General features: G+C 42.6%; 1 protein-coding gene and 1 long non-coding RNA gene across 3 annotated transcripts in view; one reads left to right on the top strand and one right to left on the bottom strand.

The window, feature by feature from the left end:
* Positions 1–20,250, top strand: part of LOC140737368 (uncharacterized) — a 46,183-nt gene extending 25,933 nt beyond the window's left edge. For both annotated transcript variants that reach the window (XR_012101120.1, XR_012101121.1), the window contains exon 4: positions 19,352–20,250. This is a non-coding gene — a long non-coding RNA (uncharacterized lncRNA). The remainder of the gene's footprint in view (positions 1–19,351) is intronic.
* The window catches only part of LOC140737367 (cytochrome P450 2C23-like), a 45,804-nt gene that overhangs the window by 5,762 nt on the left and 19,549 nt on the right, over positions 1–20,493 (bottom strand). The window contains exons 5-8 of the mRNA XM_073063828.1: positions 13,848–14,024; positions 12,021–12,162; positions 9,006–9,193; positions 5,680–5,821 (exon numbers count right to left, since the gene is read on the bottom strand). Of these exons, the coding sequence (XP_072919929.1) occupies positions 5,680–5,821; positions 9,006–9,193; positions 12,021–12,162; positions 13,848–14,024 (649 nt within the window). The remainder of the gene's footprint in view (positions 1–5,679; positions 5,822–9,005; positions 9,194–12,020; positions 12,163–13,847; positions 14,025–20,493) is intronic.

Genomic DNA, 20,493 nt, shown 5'->3' with positions numbered 1-20,493 from the left:
CCTATTTTATCATGCGACTCCAAGACCTCAAAAACACATCCTTGACAATTGACACCAACATCTTTTGAAACATTGAGATAAAACTGGCCTGTTGTTTCCTTTCTTCTGTACTTCTCCCTTCTCGAAGAGTTGAGTGATTTTACAATTTTCCATTCTAATGGAACCATGCCTGAATCAATTGATTCTTGAAAGATCATTAGTAATGCCTCCACAATGTCTTCAGATATCCTTTCCAGAACCTATTTAACCTATTCTACTGTCAGACCTATCTGTTCTCAAAGAACCTCTCTCAAGTAATGGTAACTTCAAACACTTCATGACCATCGACACCTGGAACTCACACCATATTGCCAGTGACTTCCACAGTGAAGACAGATGCAAAATACATTTCCCTGTCCCACATTACTACCTTTCCAGCAGTCCGATACCTACTCTCACCTCTCTTTTACACTTTATATATCTGAAGAAACTTTTGGTATCCTCTTTAACATTATTGGCCAGTTTAACTTCATATTCCATTTTCTTCTTAATGATGTTTTTAGTTGCCTTCTGTTGGTTTTTAAAAGCTTCTCAAACCTCTAACTTCCCAGTAATTTTTGTTCTATTATATGCCCTCTCTTTGGCTTTTATACTGGCTTTGACTTCTCTTGTCTGCCACTGTTGTGTCGTCCTGCCTTTAGAACACTTCTTCCTCTTTAGGATGTATATATCCTTCCCCTTCTGATTTACTCCCAGAAATTTCAGCCATTGCTACTCTGCTGTCATTCTGCCAGTGTTCTTTACATGTCGATTTCGGCCAGCCCCTCTCACATTTCTCTGGGTTTCCCTTTACTCCACTGTAATACGGGTACATCTGACTTCATCTTCTCTTCAAATTTCTGGGCCAATTCTATCATATTATGAACACTGAATCCTATGGGTTCCTTTACCTTAAGCTCTCTAATTTATGACTTGTTTTGTATTGTTCTTTACAAACTCAATGTATAATCACTCTTAATAATGGATGCCAACTTCCTGAGATATTGCTCCTTGAAGATATCCTGGATACTATGGAAGCTAGTGACCATGATAAAGCTGACTGAGTTTACAATTCTCAGCAGCTTACATCGATCCTGTACAACCTCCCATACCAGAAGGTAATGCAGCCAGTTAGAATGCTCTCCACAGTAGAAACTAGATATTTGAGAATATTTTTGGTGCCTGACAAGTAGGGCCTGATAAAGTGTGAGGTGGTTCATTTTGGTAGGTCAAATATGATGGTAGAATATAGTATTCATGGTAAGACTCTTGGCAGTGTGGAGGATCAGCGGGATCTTGGAGTCTGAGTCCATAGGACACTCAAAGCTGCTGTGCAGGTTACTCTGTGGTTAAGAAGACACATGGTGCACTGGCCTTCATCAATCATGGGATTGAGTTTAGGAGCTGAGAGGTAATGTTGCAGCTATATAGGACTCTGGTCAGACCCCACTTGGAGTACTGTGCTCAGTTCTGGTCGCCTCACTATAGGAAGGGTGTGGAAACGATAGGAAGGGTGCAGAGGTGATTTACAAGGATGTTGCCTGATTTGGGGAGCATGCCTTATGAGAATAGGTTGAATGAATTCGGCCTTTCTCCCTGGAGCGACAGAAGATGAAAGGTGACCTGACAGAGGTGTATAAGATGATCATGTGGAATGGGCTGAAATGGCTGACATGAGACAGCACAGTTTTAAGGTGCTTGGAAGTAGGTACAGAGGAAATGTCAGGGGTAAGTGCGTGGAATGGGCTGCTGGCAGCGGTGGTGGAGGCGGATACGATAGGGTCTTTTAAGAGAATCCTGGATAGGTAGATGGAGCTTAGAAAAATAGGGGGCTATGGGTAAAGCCTAGGTAATTTGTATAGTCAGGACACATTCAGTGCAGCTTTGTGGGCTGAATGGCCTGTATTGTGCTGTAGGCTTTCTATGTTTCTCTTACTGAGATACCACACAGTATAGGGCCTTTCAATCCTTTGAGCTGCTCCACCCAGCAATCTTCCAACTTATTCCCAGCCTAATCACAGGACCATTTACAAAGACCAATTAACCTACCAACCAGTATATCTTTTGACTGTGGGAGGAAACCCACGTTGTCATGGGGAGAACGTAGAATCTCCTTACAGACAGCAGTGGGGATTGAACCTGAGTCACTGGCACAGTAAAGCACTATGCTACCATTCCACCCTAAAATGAAACATTGTCAACCCAAAGTATTGAAGTAAACAATGTCATTGTAAACATTGAAACTGTATTGAGTTACCATCGATCTTAAGGGTATAAAACTGTGATGTACTTTGAGTTTAGAGGCCTATTTTTCTTTTTGTAATTTATTTTCTTTAATCGAAGTTCATCATCAAATAAACATTTCCATAAGATGTATTTCAGACATTGTACATATATATCATATAACTATATATGTCACAAATCTCCAGATAGTATTTATCTGAGGTAACACTTATAGAAAAGAGTGGAAAGAAAAAAACAAGCAAAAGGAAATAACTGTATACAAGTAGGGAGTTATCTTTTTTTTTACAAGATATTCATTGATTTATGAGAATAAAGTCAGGCCTATGAGGCATTATGTAGTTAAACCATTTTTCCCCAGTATGAATCAAATTGTTCTAGCTTATGATTAACAGATGCTGTTATCTTCTCCATTTTGTAAATGTCCATTGTAATTTCCATCCATGCATTTAAAGTTGGGCTCTCTTGTGATAACCATTTCCTGGTAAGAGTCTTTTTACCAGCCACTAACAGTATATTCATTAAATATTTATCTCTTTTCAACCATTCTTGAGGTATATACCCAAAGCATATGGTCTTACTCTCTAAGGGTATTTTACATTTAAAGATGTCTTGTAGGGCATTGTGTATCCCATTCCAATAGTCTTTGATAACAGGGCAGTCCCAGAAATATGATAATGATTTGCATTTTGATTTCCACAATTTCTCCAGCAAACAGGGAGGTTACTATCATAACGGGATTTCTGAGAGGGTGTAATAAAATATCTTATCAAGTTTTTCCATCCAAACTTCCTCCATTTCTGTGAACTGGTACACTTCCATTGATACCCCCATATTATTGTCCATTCTTCCTCAGATATAATTATCCCTCCTTCCTTCTCCCATTTTGTTTTAATGTATGAAGTCGAATGTGTTTTAAGATTTGACAAACCCTTATACATGCTTGAAATGATTCTACTACCATTATCTGAATTATGTGCTTTTCTGAAGAGCTCTATCAAGCATATACTTGCCTTGGTTACATTTTTAAGCGTCCTATTAACATATTGTTGCATCTGTAAATACCGATTAAAAATCTTGTTTTTCTACAAAGTAATAAGTGTTTCTCTTTAAGTATTTCAAAACTGAACAGTGTTCCTTCTTTCATTATGTTGCAAAGAACTGTTATTCCTTTAGCTATCCAGACCTTAAATCTAGCATCCAGTTTATTCGGCGTAAAATCCAAGTCATATGCACACCATTTAAGAATTGCAATATCTCCCTCTAGATTATATTCTTTTATAGTAGTTTTCCATATTTTAAGAGTCAATTTCACCCATGGGTTATCAATAGTATTTATGTACCTTTGCAGGTTGTTATCAGCCAAAATTGCTTGGAGGCCTGTTTTCCTAAGAGTGTCTCCAGTGTAAAGACCTGCTGCTTGCTTTGGAGTAAAGTCTTCTATATCCACCAAATTCAGTGTCTCTCCAGTACTTCATTCACAGTCACAACACTGGGTAATCCTCACTGTGTGATTTTCGTGTGTGCAGAAGTGAACAATCTACTCCTGCTTCAGTATAAAGGAATCTCTTCACGCACACTTCGATGTTTGGTTCTGTCTGACTCCAGTTGGAGTAATGTGCCCAGAGTCAGCACCTCAGTTTAGGAAGGTCTACAGAAAGCAGCAAATCTGATGATTGGGATCATTTTGGGTTTCAGCAAAGAATTGTGACATATATATATATATATATATATATATATACATTTTGACAATAAAAGTTACTTCGAACTTTGTCCAAGATGGCGGCGTGACGCAGTTTGCAGCGGCCACTCCGGAGTTGATATCTGTTATTTGTTAAGCGGGGTGCCGTGCACAGTCCTAATCTGATGAAGAACAGATGTGGGAGCACGGAGGAACATCTGGAAATCTCCAGGAAGGCCTTCTTCATTGCTGCTGCTGTTGTGAGGTCCGAGTCTCTGCTGAGAAGAACAGGACCCCAGTCCTTGGAGTCGCGTTGCCGGTAGCCATTGGCGGGGGCACCGTAGTGTGCTCGGCAGAGGATGGTGCTCAGAGAGGCTGTGCCGGAGGGGATGGTCAGAGGCTCGGAGGTTCGACGGACTTGGAGTCCACTGCGGTTGGGGCGCTTTCACTGTGTGCTGCATCTGCGAGGCTGGGTCCGACGGAGCTTTCATTGTGTGCTGCGTCTGCGAGGCTGAGTCCGACGGAGCTTTCATTCTGTGCTGCGTCTGCGAGGCTGAGTCCGACGGAGCTTTCATTGTGTGCTGCATCTGCGAGGCTGAGTAGGGCAGAGCCGTGGAAGTCCATAGCGGGGGTATTCCCTTCTGCCGCTGGCGTGGGATGACGAGTCTATTGGGACCCTGAGGACTTGTGGAAATTGTGTGGTGATTTCTTTTGAACTTACAGTCTTTTAACTTCTTTGGACTATTTTTACTGTGCCCATGGTCTTTTTGATCAATTATGGTATTGTCTGCATGTTGTAACTATATGTTAACTATAACTATATGTAACTGTGTGGTTTTGTGTAGGTCTTGTAGCTTTAGTTTTTAGTGGCAGAGTTGGTCTCTTGACTTGGTGTGTCTGGGTAGTCTTGTTTTGTGTGGTGGATTTGGAGCTCCTTTCTGGGGAATGCGCTAAGATGCTAGCACGATATATGCAGCAGCCTCTCCGGACTCTGGATTTGGGGATTACCAAACATTAAGTGGATTTCTGGTGTAGTCTGTTTTGTCATGTGCTTTTGTGATATCATTCTGGAGAACGTTATCTCATTTTTTAAACTACATTGCATTTGTGGTTTCTAAATGACAATAAACTGAAACTGAACTAAACTGAACTGAACTGAATCTGCGATCAGCCTTTTCTTGGGCGAAGACCAGCAGCAGCACGTTACGCCGTTGGCGTTTAAGATCACAAAGAAGGTCCTCCACCTTTGATGGTGTTCAGGACTTCCTTCATCATGTCAGTGGCTGTTTTCACTACTGTCATGCAAGTCCCTGGTGAATACTCAGGAATACTGACGCACTCAGATGTAGAAGGATTCTTCATTGCTATTTCTGTTTTAGATCATAAGACCTTAAGACATAGGAGCAGAATTAGGCTAATTGGCCTATCAAGTATGCTGTGCCATTCAATCATGGCTGATTGTCCATCACAGTTTTGAATTACTAGTCAGGGTTGTTCGCCCTGAGCTGAACCCCAGAACCTGATGGTCTGGTGGACCACTGTTATTCTGGCCTCTGCCCTTTAACCTGTTTGGCATGGGTGACCCTACCCAGAGGCAAAGCATAAAGCCCTTACTCCAGCCAATATAGATCTCCGGGTCATTGAGGCATGAAAACCTCCAAACGCTATGAGGAGGTTGTGCTCCTCTTGCAGGTGGGCAGAGAGAAAAGGCAATAAAATAAATAAGTGTGTATGTATACCTGCTGAGAATGCCACAAAATTTTCACTCTTTTTGAAACATCCATTTTCATCAAGGAAATGGTTTGCATTAAATGATTCCGGTGACTCCCAGAGGCTGTTGTCTTTCAGAACAGACGAAAGGACAGGCATCACAAGCATACCCTAAACACAGAAGCAAGTTCAGACATGGTTATGGTCAAAAGTTATGTCAGATGCACAAAGCAGCAAGTATCTCAACACATTAAAAGAATGACTGATGATGTTAAACATCCCAAGAGCGATGTACTGCAGTGGCTGATGTGGATTTGATCCTCGGAGCACAGAATGTAATACATTTGTGGTCTGAATCCTGATCTTGTTGGATTATTAATAATAATATTATTGTTATAATATAATATCAATATAGTAATATTATTATTATTATTGTTTAAAAATATTTTTTTCTCAGCTCAAGCTGATAATGCCTGACATACAGGCATAGACAAGCACACTCATTTCTCAATTGCTAGGAGCTTTCGGACTATTTTGGTGGTGTTTAGTATTGTGGCTGTCTGGAGATTTACATGAATATTGCTGAGAAGGACTAATTGATTTATGTGTAGAAACTTTTGGGTTTCTTACCAGTTGTAGATATTACCATTGGGGCAATGTATACCCTGTCCATGTTCCATCCTCTTTCAATTTCCTTTTTTAAATTCAGGATATTTCTAGTGTATTTCAGTTATTGATTCTGTATATCTTGTGTGTTTGGAATGGCTGAATTTACCAAGTAAATTGTGCTTGCTTGTTTATTATATTATTATTATTGTTTGTTTATCCTGTATTATCATATTATTATTTATAGAGCACGTTTCATACAAGCGATGTAGCTCAGAGTGCTTTACAATGAGTTAAAGTGGAGACCATAATATATAGGAGCAGAATTAGGCCATTTGGCCCATCGAGTCTGCTCTGCCATTTTATCATGACTGATCCATTTTCCCTCTCAGCCCCAATCTCCTGCCTTCTCCCCATATCCCTTTGTGCCCTGACTAATCAACAATCTATCAACCTCTGCCTTAAATATACCCTTTGACTTGGCCTCCACAGCTGCCTATGGCAACAAATTCCACAGATTTATGATTCTCTAGCTAAAGAAAGTCATCCTCATCTCCATTCTCCATTCAAAATAGATCTTCCTCTATGCTGGGGCTGTGTCCTCTGGTTCCAGACTCCCCCTCCCATAGGAAACATTTTCTCCACATCCATTCTGTCAAGGACTTTCAACACGCAAATAAAATAAAGAATAAAAATAAAAGACAAGACGATGTTAGTAGATGTTAGTTAAAAGCAAGGTTAAATAAATAGGTGTTGAGATGGCGTTTAAAAATGACAACATCACTATAGTTTTATGTATTGAATTCCACAGTTTAGGAGCGTAGTTCTAAAAAACAGACCCGTCAATTATCTTTTGAGACAAAGTTGCTTAAGTTTAAGAGACCAGCAGAAGAAAACCTGAGAACACGGCTTCAGAATATAATGTCATCCCTTTGGAAAAAAGATGAGGAAGAAATGAGGGGGACGTCATTGAAACCTATTGAATATTGAAAGACCTAGACCTCAGTTAATGTTAGGGGTCCATGGCATTAAAACTGCTAGGCCTCCTGGAGTGTATGGGATGTCCAGGGAGGGATAGCACTCTAGTGAAGGGATTTGTCATGTCCATTCCAAGGCAGCTCACTCATCTTTGGCCCCTACTGGACACTCTGCTCCCACCTGTAGCTCCAAATAACTGTCTTCATGTGACAGCAGCCACATCCCGGTACACCACTTCAACAGGATGGCTAAAGCAGGCAAGGGTGCTCAGTCCACTGCTGTTCACCCTGCTGACCCATGACTGTGCTGCAGCACAGAATTTGAACCACATCATCAAGTTCACCGATGACACGACCGTGGTGGGTCTCATCAGCAAGAACGATGAGTCAGCATACAGAGAGGAGGTGCAGCGGCTAACAGACTGCTGCAAAGCCAACAACCTGTCTCTGAATGTGAACAAAACAAAGGAGATGGTTGTTGACTTCAGGAGGGCACAGAGCGACCTCTCCCAGCTGAACATCGATGGCTGCTTGGTAGAGATCGTTAAGAGCACCAAATTTCTTGGTGTTCAACTGGCGGAGAATCTCACCTGGTCCCTTAACACCAGCTCCATAGCAAAGAAATCCCAGCAGTGTCTCTACTTTCTGAGAAGGCTGAGGAAAGTCCATCTCCCACCCCCCATCCTCATCACATTCTACAGGGGTTGTATTGAGAGCATCCTGAGCAACTGCATCACTGCCTGGTTCGGAAATTGCACCATCTCGGATCGCAAGACCCTGCAGCGGATAGTGAAGTCAGCCGAGAAGATCATCAGAGTGTCTCTTCCTGCCATCATGGACATTTACACTACAAGCTGCATCTGCAAAGCAAACAGCATTATGAAGGACCACACACACCCCTCATACAAACACTTCTCCCTCCTACCATCTGGGAAAAGGCACGAAAGCATTCAGGCTCTCACAACCAGAAAATGTAACAGTTTCTTCCCCCAAGCTATCAGACTCCTTAACACCCAGAGCCTGGACTGATACCAATTTATTGCCCTCTACTGTGCCTGTTGTCTTGTTTATTATTTATTGTAATGCCTGCACAGTTTTGTGCACTTTATGCAGTCCTGGGTAGGTCTGTAGTCCAATGTGGTGTTTTTCTGTGTTGTTTTCACGTAGTTCAGTGTAGTTTTTGTACTGTTTCATGTAGCACCATGATTCTGAAAAACACTGTCTCATTTGTACTGTGTACTGTACCAGCAGTTATGGTCAAAATAACAATAAAAAGTGACTTGACTTGACTTGGGTAGCCAGCAGCCTCATATCCCGGTAAGAGAGGCAGGCCTGTCTTAGTATGTGAAGTCAGTTCCAGTGGACTGGGCAGATCAGATCTACAGTGAGATCCAACGCCCAGGAAGGTGATACTGTGCTGAAGAATGAAGAGCATAACGAGGCACAGAAGATGTCATGGTCATCCACTGCAACCAAGGAAGACCCCAATTTGTGCTGTTTGTTCATATCACTGGAGCCGGTCTTTTGAGATTGATAGAGAGGAACTGCCCCAGTGCAACAGCTTGTCCACTTTAAAAACTCTCCCACACAGGTCTCCTGTCATCATCAGACAGGATGGACAACCACCACCATTCCTCCTCAGCAACAAGCAAGTTAAGAACACTCTACTTTCTGAAGTACAGAATAGCTGACATGTGATTATTTAACTTTTGGTTCAATGTTATTAGAAGTTATACAAATAAAACATTCATTACATTGATCTTGACTCTGACCTTTGGTATCAGATATCCTCGGAAGTTCACATCACTTGTTGCCATGTGTGGAAGGCTCATGGGAATGATGTCGATGTATCGCTGGACCTCATGGATGACTGCGTCAGTGTACGGCATCTTCGCCCGATCCTCAATTGCAGGTCTTCGATGAGATCCAATCACAACATCAATCTCATTATAAATCTTCTCTAGGAAAGGAAGATAAGATTTTGTTCCACACATTTCATTTACCAACATTTCCCAACTCGTCAAATTGGTCAATATCGTCTGATTTTACACTCAGTGGTCACTTTATTAGCTACACCTGCTCATTAGTGAAAATTTAGGATTACAAGAGAGACAATTTGAGACTCTGCAAATGTCTGTAAGGGGTTTGTATGTGCTCTGCAAGTCCATGTGTCTCACGCTGTATCTTCACAGGCAAGCGCAGGATCACACAGACAACCAGAAGGGTTAAGTAAAACTAGGAATTTTATTAGTAAACAAATCAGTTGAACTTACAAGGTTTTGGATAACTCGTGATAACTCGGCCAGAACTCCACTAGGCAGGGATCAAGACAACAGAGGCCCAAGAGGATAGCGCTACCCCTTTAAATACATTCCAGTGCACAAATGAATCTGTGCCCAGCTGATAAAACACCAGACTAGTTACAGGGTTAACCAGTAACTATTCTAATAAGAGACAAATTCCAATCAATTGGACACCTGCAAAATCTTGAAGAAGTAAATGGAAGTATCCAAGGACAATTGCAACTTAACTGTAAATTGGGGAAGATCTAACAATAACACATAAAAACCCCGAAACGCATTAGTACAGATAATTATAATTAATAAAACACAGAGAATACAAAAAAAAACTCGGACCCCTCAAAGAACTCTACCACGAGTTGTGACAGTGTTGATTTCCTCAGGGTGCTCTTCTCCCACATCCCAGAGCCGTATGAGGTAGAAGGATAATTGGTCACATGTAACAGTAGTGTGGATTAGTTGGACCAGAAGAGCCTGTTACCGTGTTGTATCTCTAAATAAACGACGACCGTGTGGCTCAGCACAACTCCACTGCTGTATTCAAGTTTGCTGATGTGGATTCAGTCAAAGGCGGTGATGAATCAGCAGTCAGGAGGGAGATTGAAAATTTAGCTGAGTGCTGTCATAACAACAACCTCTCACTCAATGTCAGTATGACCAAGGAAATTATTATAGACTTCAGGAGAGGGAAACCAAATGTCCATGAGCCAATCTTCACTGGAGAATCAGAGGTGGAGAGGGTTAGAAACTCTGAATTCCTGGCTGTTACTATTTCAGAGGACCTGACCTGGACAGGAAAGTGCAATTGCAAAGAAAGCACGGCAGTGCCTCTACTTCCTTTGGAGTCTGCGGGGATTCAGGATGACATCTAAAACTTTGATAGACTTCTTTAGATGTGCAGTGGAGATGTATTGACTGAGTGTATGGAAACACCAATACCTTTGAATGGAAAAACAAACAAAACATAATGGATTTGGCCTAGTATATCACGGGTAAAGCCCTCGCAACCACTGAGCACATCGACATGAAACACTGCTGTAGGTGAACAGCATCCATCATCAGAGATCCCCAACACCCAGGCCATGCTCTCTTTTCTATTCTGCCACCAAGTAGAAGGTGCAAGAGTCTCAGGACTTGCACCACCAGGTTCAAGAACAGTTACTAGCCCTCAACCATCAGGCTCTTGAACAAAAGGGGATAACTGCTCACACTTGCCCATCCATTGAGATTTTCTCACAACCAATGATCCTGTTTCAAAGACTTGTTATCTGATTATCTCATGTTCTCGTTATTTATTGCTATGTATTTGCATTTACACAGTTTGTTGTCTTCTGCACCCTGGTTGATCTTTCATTGATCCTGTTAGAGTTACTATTCAGTAGACTTGCTGAGGATGACCACAAGAAACTGTACCTCAGGGCTCTATACGGTGACATTTATGTACTCTGACAATAAAATTTACTTTGAACTTTGATTTTGACACTGTTGTGTAATTGATACACAACTTGCAATTTCCACAACTGTACCATGAAGACCATTCTAACGGGCTATTTTGCCACCTTGTACGGGGTGTGGGCACTGCACAGCTGCAGAGAGCTGTAAACTTAGTCAGCTTCACATGGGCACTAGTCTCCATAGTATCCAAGATATTTTCAAACATCAGTGCCTTAGAAGGGCGGCATCCATCATTAAGGACCCCTATTACCCAGGGCATGCCCTTTTCTCATTGCTACCATCAGAGAGGATGTACAGGAGCCTAAAGGCACACACTCAATGTTTCAGGAACAGCTATTTCCCCTCTGCCATCTGATTTCTGAATGGACACTGAACTCATGAACATTACCTACTTTTTTTTGCACAACTTATTTAATTTAATATTTAATTACTTACTGTAATTCAGTCTTTTCTCTATTATCATGTATTGCATTGTACTGCTACTGCAAAGTTAACAGATTTCACAACAAATGCTGGCGATATTAAACCTGATTCTGAATTGAAGATAAGCTCTTTTATGGTCAGCTGATGATTTCAATGGACTGAATGTCTAGGCTATAGTTTGTTCAGTTGTATTTTTACTGATATTCTATATGAGCTTGTTGTCTTTTATATGTGAGGACAGGGCCTCAAGCTGCAGTTTCACCTGGGGACGGGGGTGGTTGCTTTGGGGCCAGTGCACTCCTCCAGGGGCGGTGTGGTGCGGTGTCCAGGCTGGAGCCGGCTCCCCCCACCGTGTTTGCTCACAGGAGATGGGCTCCATTGAAATCAACTGGAGATTGATGGAGTGAGTTTTTGATTCTTTTATTGTGTGATTATGATACCATTTGTGCTTGCTATCTTGTGAGTGCTTTGTGCTGTGTGTGACCATTGGTACTGTGTTTTGCACTTTGACCCTGGAGTAATGCTGTTTCATTTGGCTGTTTTCTTGAGTATTCATGTATGGTGGGTGTTAATTAAACTTGAATTGATTTGAATTGAATTAAAGCGTACCTTGAACTTCTGGATACTTTGCCAGGATTTGAAGAGCCCAGCATAGTGTTGTACTGGTTGTTTCAGTTCCAGCCAGAAATAAGTTCAGCATCGTCACCAGCAAGTTTTCTTGAAAGAATTCGGAGTTAAGCACATCTTTGTCCTGACTCAAGGCAAACAAAAATCCATGTTTTAAACAGAAGGGATTATGCAGATGCTAGAAATGGTGAACAACACACACACACAGAGTGCTGGAGGGAACTCAGCAAGTCAGTCAGCATCTATGGGGGTTAATGAGCAGTTGACATTATTTCAACCCGAGATCCTTCATCAAGGCTGAAACGGAAAAGGGCAGAAGCCAGAAAATGATGGGGGGGAGGGGGAGGGGGGAGGGAAGGGAAGGGGTACATTTTAACAACCTTTAGTTGATTTTCAACTTTAATTCAACTTCCTGGATCCTTATATTATTTTTATTTTTTAATTTTATTGCAGTTCAGCACAGAATAGGCCCATCTGGCCCTTCAAGCTGCACTGCCCAGCAATAACCCAATTTAACCGTAGGCTAATTATGGGACAATTTACAATGACACATTATCCTACAAACTGGTACTGTGGGAGGAAACCAGAGCACCCAGAGGAAACCCATGCAGTCATGAAGAGAATGTATAAATTCCTTACAGGAGATGGTGGGAATTGAACCTGGGTCACCTGTACTGTAAAGCTTTGCGCTAAGCACTATGCCACCCTGAAGCTACCGTACTCTAAAATAGGCAAATGTTTGCAATAGCAGTTCCCCAAAAGAAAACCCAGAAAATCATGGAAGCTTTTAGGAGGATCTGTAACAGAGGACTGTTGACACAAAATGCCAGATTCCTTTTCTATATGCACTGCCTGACCTGCCGAGAATTTTTGGCATTTCCTTTACTTAGTTTAGATTTTTAGCAGTTGTATATTTTTCATCGAAAAAGATAACCTTCTTTTGGGTGGCACAGTAGTGTAATGCTTTAGAGTACAGGCAACCCGGGTTCAATTCCAGCACTGCCTAGAAAGTGTTTTTACGTTCTCCCTGTGACTGTGTTGGTTTCCTTCAGGTGCGCCAGTTTCCACACACAGTCAAAGGATGTACCAATTAATAGGTCAATTGGTCATTATAAATTGTTCTCTAGTTAGGTTAGGGTTGAGCAACATTAGGGATCATCAAGTCGAGCATCAACTCCAAGGTGAATTTGTACCGGAGCTGTGTTCTGTCCACACTCTTGTACGGGTCAGAATGCTGGCAAGCGACAGAGAGCAATCTTGCCAAACTGTCGTCATTCCACACCATGAACCTCTGGAAGATCCTCTGTATTTTCTGGCCAAGAAAGATCTCCAACCACACCCTACTCCTTCAGTGTCACCAAGAGGACATGGTCACCATCATCATGAGGAAATGTTGGAGATGAGTTGGACACGTGATGAGGAGGGAGGCCGACTACATCATCAAGACAGCACTTCATTGCACCCCTGAAGGGCGGAGGAATGTGGGAGGCCAAAGACAATTTGGCACCATACCACAGAGGCAGAAATGAAGACCCTCAACCACACATGGGGCACAATAGAGAAGATGGCCAAGGACAGACAGAGATGGAGGACCTTCATTGCAGCCCTAAGCACTAACGGTGTAATGGGCATTAAGTAACTAAACTGAATAAATAGATGGGCTGCTGGTTGGTGCAACTCTTTGGGCTGGAAGGACCTGTTCTGCGTCATGTCTCTAAAATAAAATAAGAAGTGAAAAGTTATTGTCTTCAGTGTACTTGGTAGCACAGTGGGAAATGAATGAATGCAAGAAGAAACTTATGCCATTACCTCAGCCATCTTTGTGAGGAAGCAGTCGATGTAATCCCTGGGGGAGTCTTTCTGGACAGTCTGTTTGTGACTTTGAATAGTCTTGGCCAGAAAACTTTTCAAGTTTTCTATATTTTGGAACATCTTCTGGTGAGGTCCGGGCAGGAAATCCATGATCCTTGGGAAGTTGTTGTACAACTGCAAAACAAACACACCATATTCACCGACAATGTGCTGTACTGGATACCTAATGCTCAGTTCAAAAAGTTCAAAGTTCAGAGGATATTTATTATCAAAGTATGTATGCAGTATTCTACCCTGAGATTCCTTTTCCCACAGACAGCCACAAAACAAAGACAAACATGAAAATGTTCAAAGAAAAACATCAAAACCAACCCCCACATCCAAAAAAAGGAAAAACACACAAATGGCAAAAGAGTGAAAAATACAGAATATAAAACACAAAATCTACAGAGTTCAGGCATTTTCAGTTCAACGTAGTTCAATTTAGCTCTGTGTCGTTCGTTATCTGCAGGCTGCCCTGATCAAAGGCACAGAAAATAGCAACAAAAATCAAGAATTGACCAGAAACACATCATTAGGTGAAATAGAGTTTAATCCACAAATTGCATTGATTAAACCTTGCATAAGACCCAGGTCTACACCACAATCCTCCAGTTGCATCGAGTGAGAAGGAGAGGGAAAGACCATTCGATAAAAGGGACCTTCCTTCGGAAGCAGTGAGCGAGAAGTAGAGAGAGAGGGGGAGAGGTAGAGGTGGAGGTGGAGAGAGAAACCATCACACTCAGACATCTTCCTCTGGCACAGTGAGTGAGAGGTTGACAGATGGCACTTATGTTCCGCTCTCACCTCGATGATTTCAATCTTCCTTGACTCCTCAAATGGCAAGATCGGTGAGAAATAGAGTCAAATATGGGCTCGCATCCCATCTCCAGGCTTCTTGGCCTTGAGGCTAGAAACTTCTCTCGAAACCTCACCAGACATCCTTAGACAGCGAAGCGCCAGATCACTCAATTAGCCCCAAAACACACCATCAAAATGTAGATCACAGACTCCCAACAGTAGAAGAACCACATTTGGAAGAAAAAGAAGAGGTAAAAGCATCAGGTTAGAGGTAAGAAATTAGCTTTGTCTATTATACATTGAAACATATCATGGTATTATTATCTTCGTCTTGAGCCCATCATTCCTACCGGAGTAGAGGTCCCTGACAGCATCTCACCAAGCTCTCTATCCTGGACCAGTCTTTCAAGCTGTCCCCAGGCATAGCCCATCTTCTTCTTCTCCCAGGGATGAAGTCTTTGGAGTTCCTGCTGGTGTTTCTGTAGCTCTGTGATTTTTATGGGATGGAGTTACTAGTGCCAAGCCCAACACTCATCCTTTTGCAGCAGGCTTGAGACCATCCAAGGCAGAGTTGGTGTAATTATGGTGGTGTTATTATTAAATTGATTTCCACGCTCCACTGAGAGTGGAATACCTGACCTCTTTCCTGGATTCATCAATGTTGTTGATGGCATGTCTGATGTTGAATGACTTCCACCATTCCCTCACCATTGGTAAACTCCTGGGATTTTCAAAATCATCTGTTGCGTGCAGCGTCTGAGAGATAGTTCGCTGTAAAAAATACACCTTACGTGTGGATATCACACCTTGGTCGAGTGGTTGAATCAGCGATGTTGTGTTAGGCGGCAGGAAATGCACTGTTACGTTAGGATGAATGCTGTCCAAATGTTTAGGATGGGCTGGCGCATTGTCAAGCAACAGAAGAACTTTAAAGGCAAGATTCTGTTCCTGGCAGTAGCGTTCAGCCTCAACAGCAAAATGATTAGCAAACCAATCTTCAAAGTGACCCATGCTTTCTTGTTAGCTGCCAAGTGGACAGGAAGCATATTCTTACTCAAACCCTTAACAGCACGGGGGTTTAGTGAATGGTAAACTAAGAGAGGCTTCATCTTACAGTCTCCTTCGGCATTGGAACACATAAGCAAAATCAATCTATCCTTTGCTGCCTTGAAACCTGATGCAGTTTTTTCATCCTTACTTATGTAAGTGCGTTTCGGCATACGCTTCCAAAAAAGCCTGGTCTCGTCTGCATTAAACACCAGCTTTGTTGTGATGCCTAACTCAGCTATCATAGCCTGCAACTGCACAGGGTGGCGTTCAGCAGGTTCACGGTCAGCACTAGCCTGCTCACCACACAGAGCTAAGTTGCGAAGCCTGTGACGATTAACAAACTTAGAAAAACGTCCCCTACGTGCATTAAAGCTAACAATATCATGTGACACTTCCCCACTAGCCTCTGAACAAAGATGACCATAAGTTTCCAAAGCTTTCACAGGAAGATGATCGGAACTGAGTGTTGTTTTTTTCTGTTTCATCCTCAATGTACAAATTCAACATTTTCTCCATATTTGTCATAGTCGGGTTACACACTTTGGTAACAATCTTTGAAGACACTTGTGATGAATCAATCTCTGCACTTTTAATTTTCTCAGCATTTTTCTTTATGTTTCTGATCGTGGACTCACCCAGGCTGAAGTAGTGTCCCAGAGCTGTGTTACCCTCACCTGATGCCGCCCTGTTTATAATTTCCAACTTTTTTTTCCAAGTGTTAAAGCGGTTCTCTGCCGCTTGGCTGATGGCCCAGGACTTGACATTGGACGCTTAGCAGGCATAGTTAAATATTTCAAGCACAATATCATTTCATCATAGGTAAAAACAACAAAAGTTTAAGAGCACAAGATCGCACATCCACACGTTGCCAAAACCAATGTGAGACTGGCAGGAGTGAGACTGTGAGGCGTGCGCACATGACTTGCATTGGCGGGAAAGCAGTGCTCCTCGCATAACTGTGAATTTTGGATGTATATAAGGAGAATTTGGTAGAAATAGGTTCCTCGCATAACTGTGAATCCGCATTGTCTGAAGACGCATATAATGACGATAGGGTGTAAGCACATGTAAGACAGCAAGCACATAAGATATCAGCAAAATATAGGCATCTGTTAGTCTTGAGAGACCATGTATTTGCGCCTTGGAAAGTTTCCAGGGCGCAGGCCTGGGCAGGGTTGTATGGGAGACCAGTAGTTGCCCATACTGCAAGTCTCCCCTCTCCATGCCACTGATGTTGTCCAAGGGAAGGGCACTAGGGCCGATACAGCTTGGCATCAGTGTTGTCGCAGAGCAATGTGTGGTTAAGTACCTTGCTTAAGGACACAACACGCTACCTTAGATGAGGCTCAAACTAGTGACCTTCAGATCACTAGACCAACGCCTTAACCACTTGGCCATGCGCCAACACAGTAAAATACAGTCACACAAAAAAATATGGTTCAGGTCCCTGAGTCCATGAATGTTGTAGCAGTCTGCAGTTAAACACAATACCAGCTTGTCTTCTGCCAAGCGAACACTGGGGTTCAGCGATGCCAGCTTGGACACCGTGCCACACCACCTCCAATGGAGCTCACCAACTCCGACGCCTCTCTCATGGGGACTGTTGACAGGCAACAACACAGCTTGAGGTCTAATCCTCATGTGAGTTGTTATTGAGGTTAATGATTAAGGTTTAGGACATGCCCTCTCCTCACTGCTGCCATCAGGAAGAAGGTACAAGAGTCTAAGGACTCACACCACCAGATTCAAGAATAAGTATTGCCCCTCAACATCAGGCTCTTGAACCAAAGGGGATAACTTCACTTGTCCCATCATTGAACTGTTCCCACAATCTAAGAATTCCCTTCCAAGGACTCTTCATCTCATGTTTCGTTAATTATTGCTTCTTTCTTTATTATTATTGTTTCTATTTTTGTATTTCCACTGTCTGTTGTCTTCTGCACTCTGGTTAAATGCCGCGGTCTTTCATTGATTCTGGGACTACACTTCGGGAAGCCTGATCACCTGGCTGTACTTCTACTCTCTGAGTATAGGCAGAGACTGAAGACTGCAGCACCAGTAGGGACAACCAAGAAGGTATGGACCAGGGGGGCACAGGAGTGCTTACAGGACTGCTTTGAATCAGTGGACTGCACTGTGTTCTGGCAGTCACCTTCGAACCTGAGTGAGTGTGCCACAGTTGTCACCAACTTCATTAAAACCGGTGTAGATGAGCCTATGAAAACTTGCTGTACATTTCCAAACCAGAAGCCATGGATGACAAGGGAACACAACTAATCCTCATAGAGGGATCAGAAGTGAAGAGTGAGCAATTTCACCTTCCTGGGTGTCAATATCTCTGAGGACCGAACTTGGACACAACATCATATTGATGTAGCTATAAAGAAGGCAGGACAGTGGCTATATTTCATTAGGAGATTGTGGAGATTTGGTTTTGTCAACTAAAACACTCGAAAACTTCTAAAGTGTACCATGAAGAGCATTCTGAAGGCTGCATCACCATCTGGTATTGGGGTGGGGGGTGGGGGTGGCGGTATTGCTACTGCACAAGATCAAAATAAGTTGCAGAAGCTAGTAGAGTTAGTCAGCTCCATCATGAGCAACAGCCTCCGCAGTATCCAAGGTATCTTCAAGGAGTGGTGCCATTGAAAGACACTGTTCATCAGTAAGGACCCCCTCCATCCAGGACATGCACTTTTCACACTGTTACCATCAGGAAGGAGGTACAGAAGCCTGAGGGCACACAATCAGCGATTCAGGAACAGCTTCTTCCTCTCTGCCATCAGATTTCTGAATGGTCATTGGACCCACGAACACTACCTCAGATCTGTTTTTATTTTTGTTATTTTGCAGTAATTTTAATTTAACTATTTTATACACACACACACGTATTTAATGTAACTCAATTTTTTCTCTGTATTTACCATGTATTACAATGTACTTCTGTTATAAAGTTAACAGATTTCACAACATATGCAGGTGATAGTAAATCTGATTCTGATTCAGATTCTACGATAGCTATTACTGTATAGATTTGTTAAGTATGCCCACAAGAAAATGGATCTCAGGGTTGTACATGGTGACAGATATGTACTTTGATAATAAATTTACTTTGAAGTTTGATTAAATTAGCTTCACTTGTCACAAGTACATCAAGCCATACAGTGGCTCAAACAACATTGACACAAACAATCAATATACATTGTTTGTGTCAATGGTCAACACAGTCCTAGGATGTGCTGGGGCAGCCCACAAATGTCACTATGTTTCTGTGCCAACTAAGCATGCCCACAACTCACTAATCCTAAACTCTCCACCTTTGGAATGTGGGAGGAAACCGGAGCACTCAGAAGGAAACCACACAGTAACAGGGAGATCGTACAAACTCCTGACAGGCAGCAGCAGGAATTGAACCCAGGTTGCTGGCACTGTTAAGCACTATGCTAACGATTACGCTACCGCAATAGATTAAAGTACATCATGATAGAAATATATCACCAACAGTCTGGAGGCAGAACGGAGTGATGATGGCGCTAAACGGCGACTCCTTTGCCTGCATCTTTGGAAACAGCTCTATTTCCATCTTTAATATCTTTATTTTTCCCTTTCAGGGTTCTTTTGGAAACCCTGACCAGGAGTTACACACTGATTACGGTTCTTTGTGGGAATGGGACCTACCCTCGGGGTTTCATGGCTGGCAGTTGTTCGGCACACCAAGGGCTCAGCCTAAGAGACTGGCTCGGCTTTGGAAATCCGGGATCTCGGGGCTCTGGAGATGGGTGGATCGAGGACCAGTATCACAGCAGGAGACTCGTGAGTCGTTGGGGGAGTTGGAATATCTGCGGCTGTGTGCCCAGAGACTCGTGATCTTTGGGCATAGAGCTAAAAAAAAGCGACATGGCAGATTTTTAACATCGTAAACCAGCGAGTTGTTTGTTATGTCTCCCTGCCCGCTGTGAAAATGGATAAAAAGTCCCTTATTAGGGAGAGAGAGACAGCATGTGGTATGTCAAATACCAGGTAAACTGCAAAGTCTTTGGGGTAAATGCAAGTTGGTGTTGTTGCTGTTGCTTTGCTCATGCTTGAGTGCTCGATGGCGGGTGCTGATGCTTTTTTTGCCGGTGGGGGGAGGGGGAATTGTTGCTTGCTGCCAGTTACACGTGGGAGGAGGGAGCTGGTGGGGACTTTAGGTTCTAACATTTAACTGTCATTCATTCTTTGGGGCACTCCTCTGCTTTTGTGGATGGTTGTGAAGAAAAAGCATTTCAGTATGTATACTGTATACATTTTTCTGACTTTAAATGTACCTTTCAAACCTATTGATTTGGATCTTAAACATCGCACCACTCTCTATAAGGAGTGCATATGTTCAACCCGTGACCATGTGGTTTCCTCCACGTGTTCCAGTTTCCTCCCAGAGTCCAAAGACCTACTGGTTAATTGGCCACTATGAATTGTCCTTTGATTAACTAGGGTTAAATCGGGGGATTGCTGGGTGGCGTGGCTGGAATTCTGTACTGTATCTCAAATAAAATTATCTTGGCACATTCAGTTGAATTTTCAGGTTATTTTAAACCATTAGCCAACAGACATTATGATTGAATGAAATTTGGTTTGAAATGTTGATACAGTGGTCCAAGTAGTATTCTAATTTCAGAATTTTGTGAGGTAGGACACAGTCACCAGGGTTATGGATGACCCTGGGTTAGTGGACATTGGAAAGTAGGAGGCTGACCAGGAATGTGTTGTAATG

This window comes from Hemitrygon akajei, chromosome 12 (assembly GCF_048418815.1).
Source record: "Hemitrygon akajei chromosome 12, sHemAka1.3, whole genome shotgun sequence".
NCBI classification, from domain to species: domain Eukaryota; kingdom Metazoa; phylum Chordata; class Chondrichthyes; order Myliobatiformes; family Dasyatidae; genus Hemitrygon; species Hemitrygon akajei.
The sequence above is the reverse complement of the archived record's forward strand: the minus strand, read 5'-3'. Positions and strand labels throughout refer to the sequence as shown.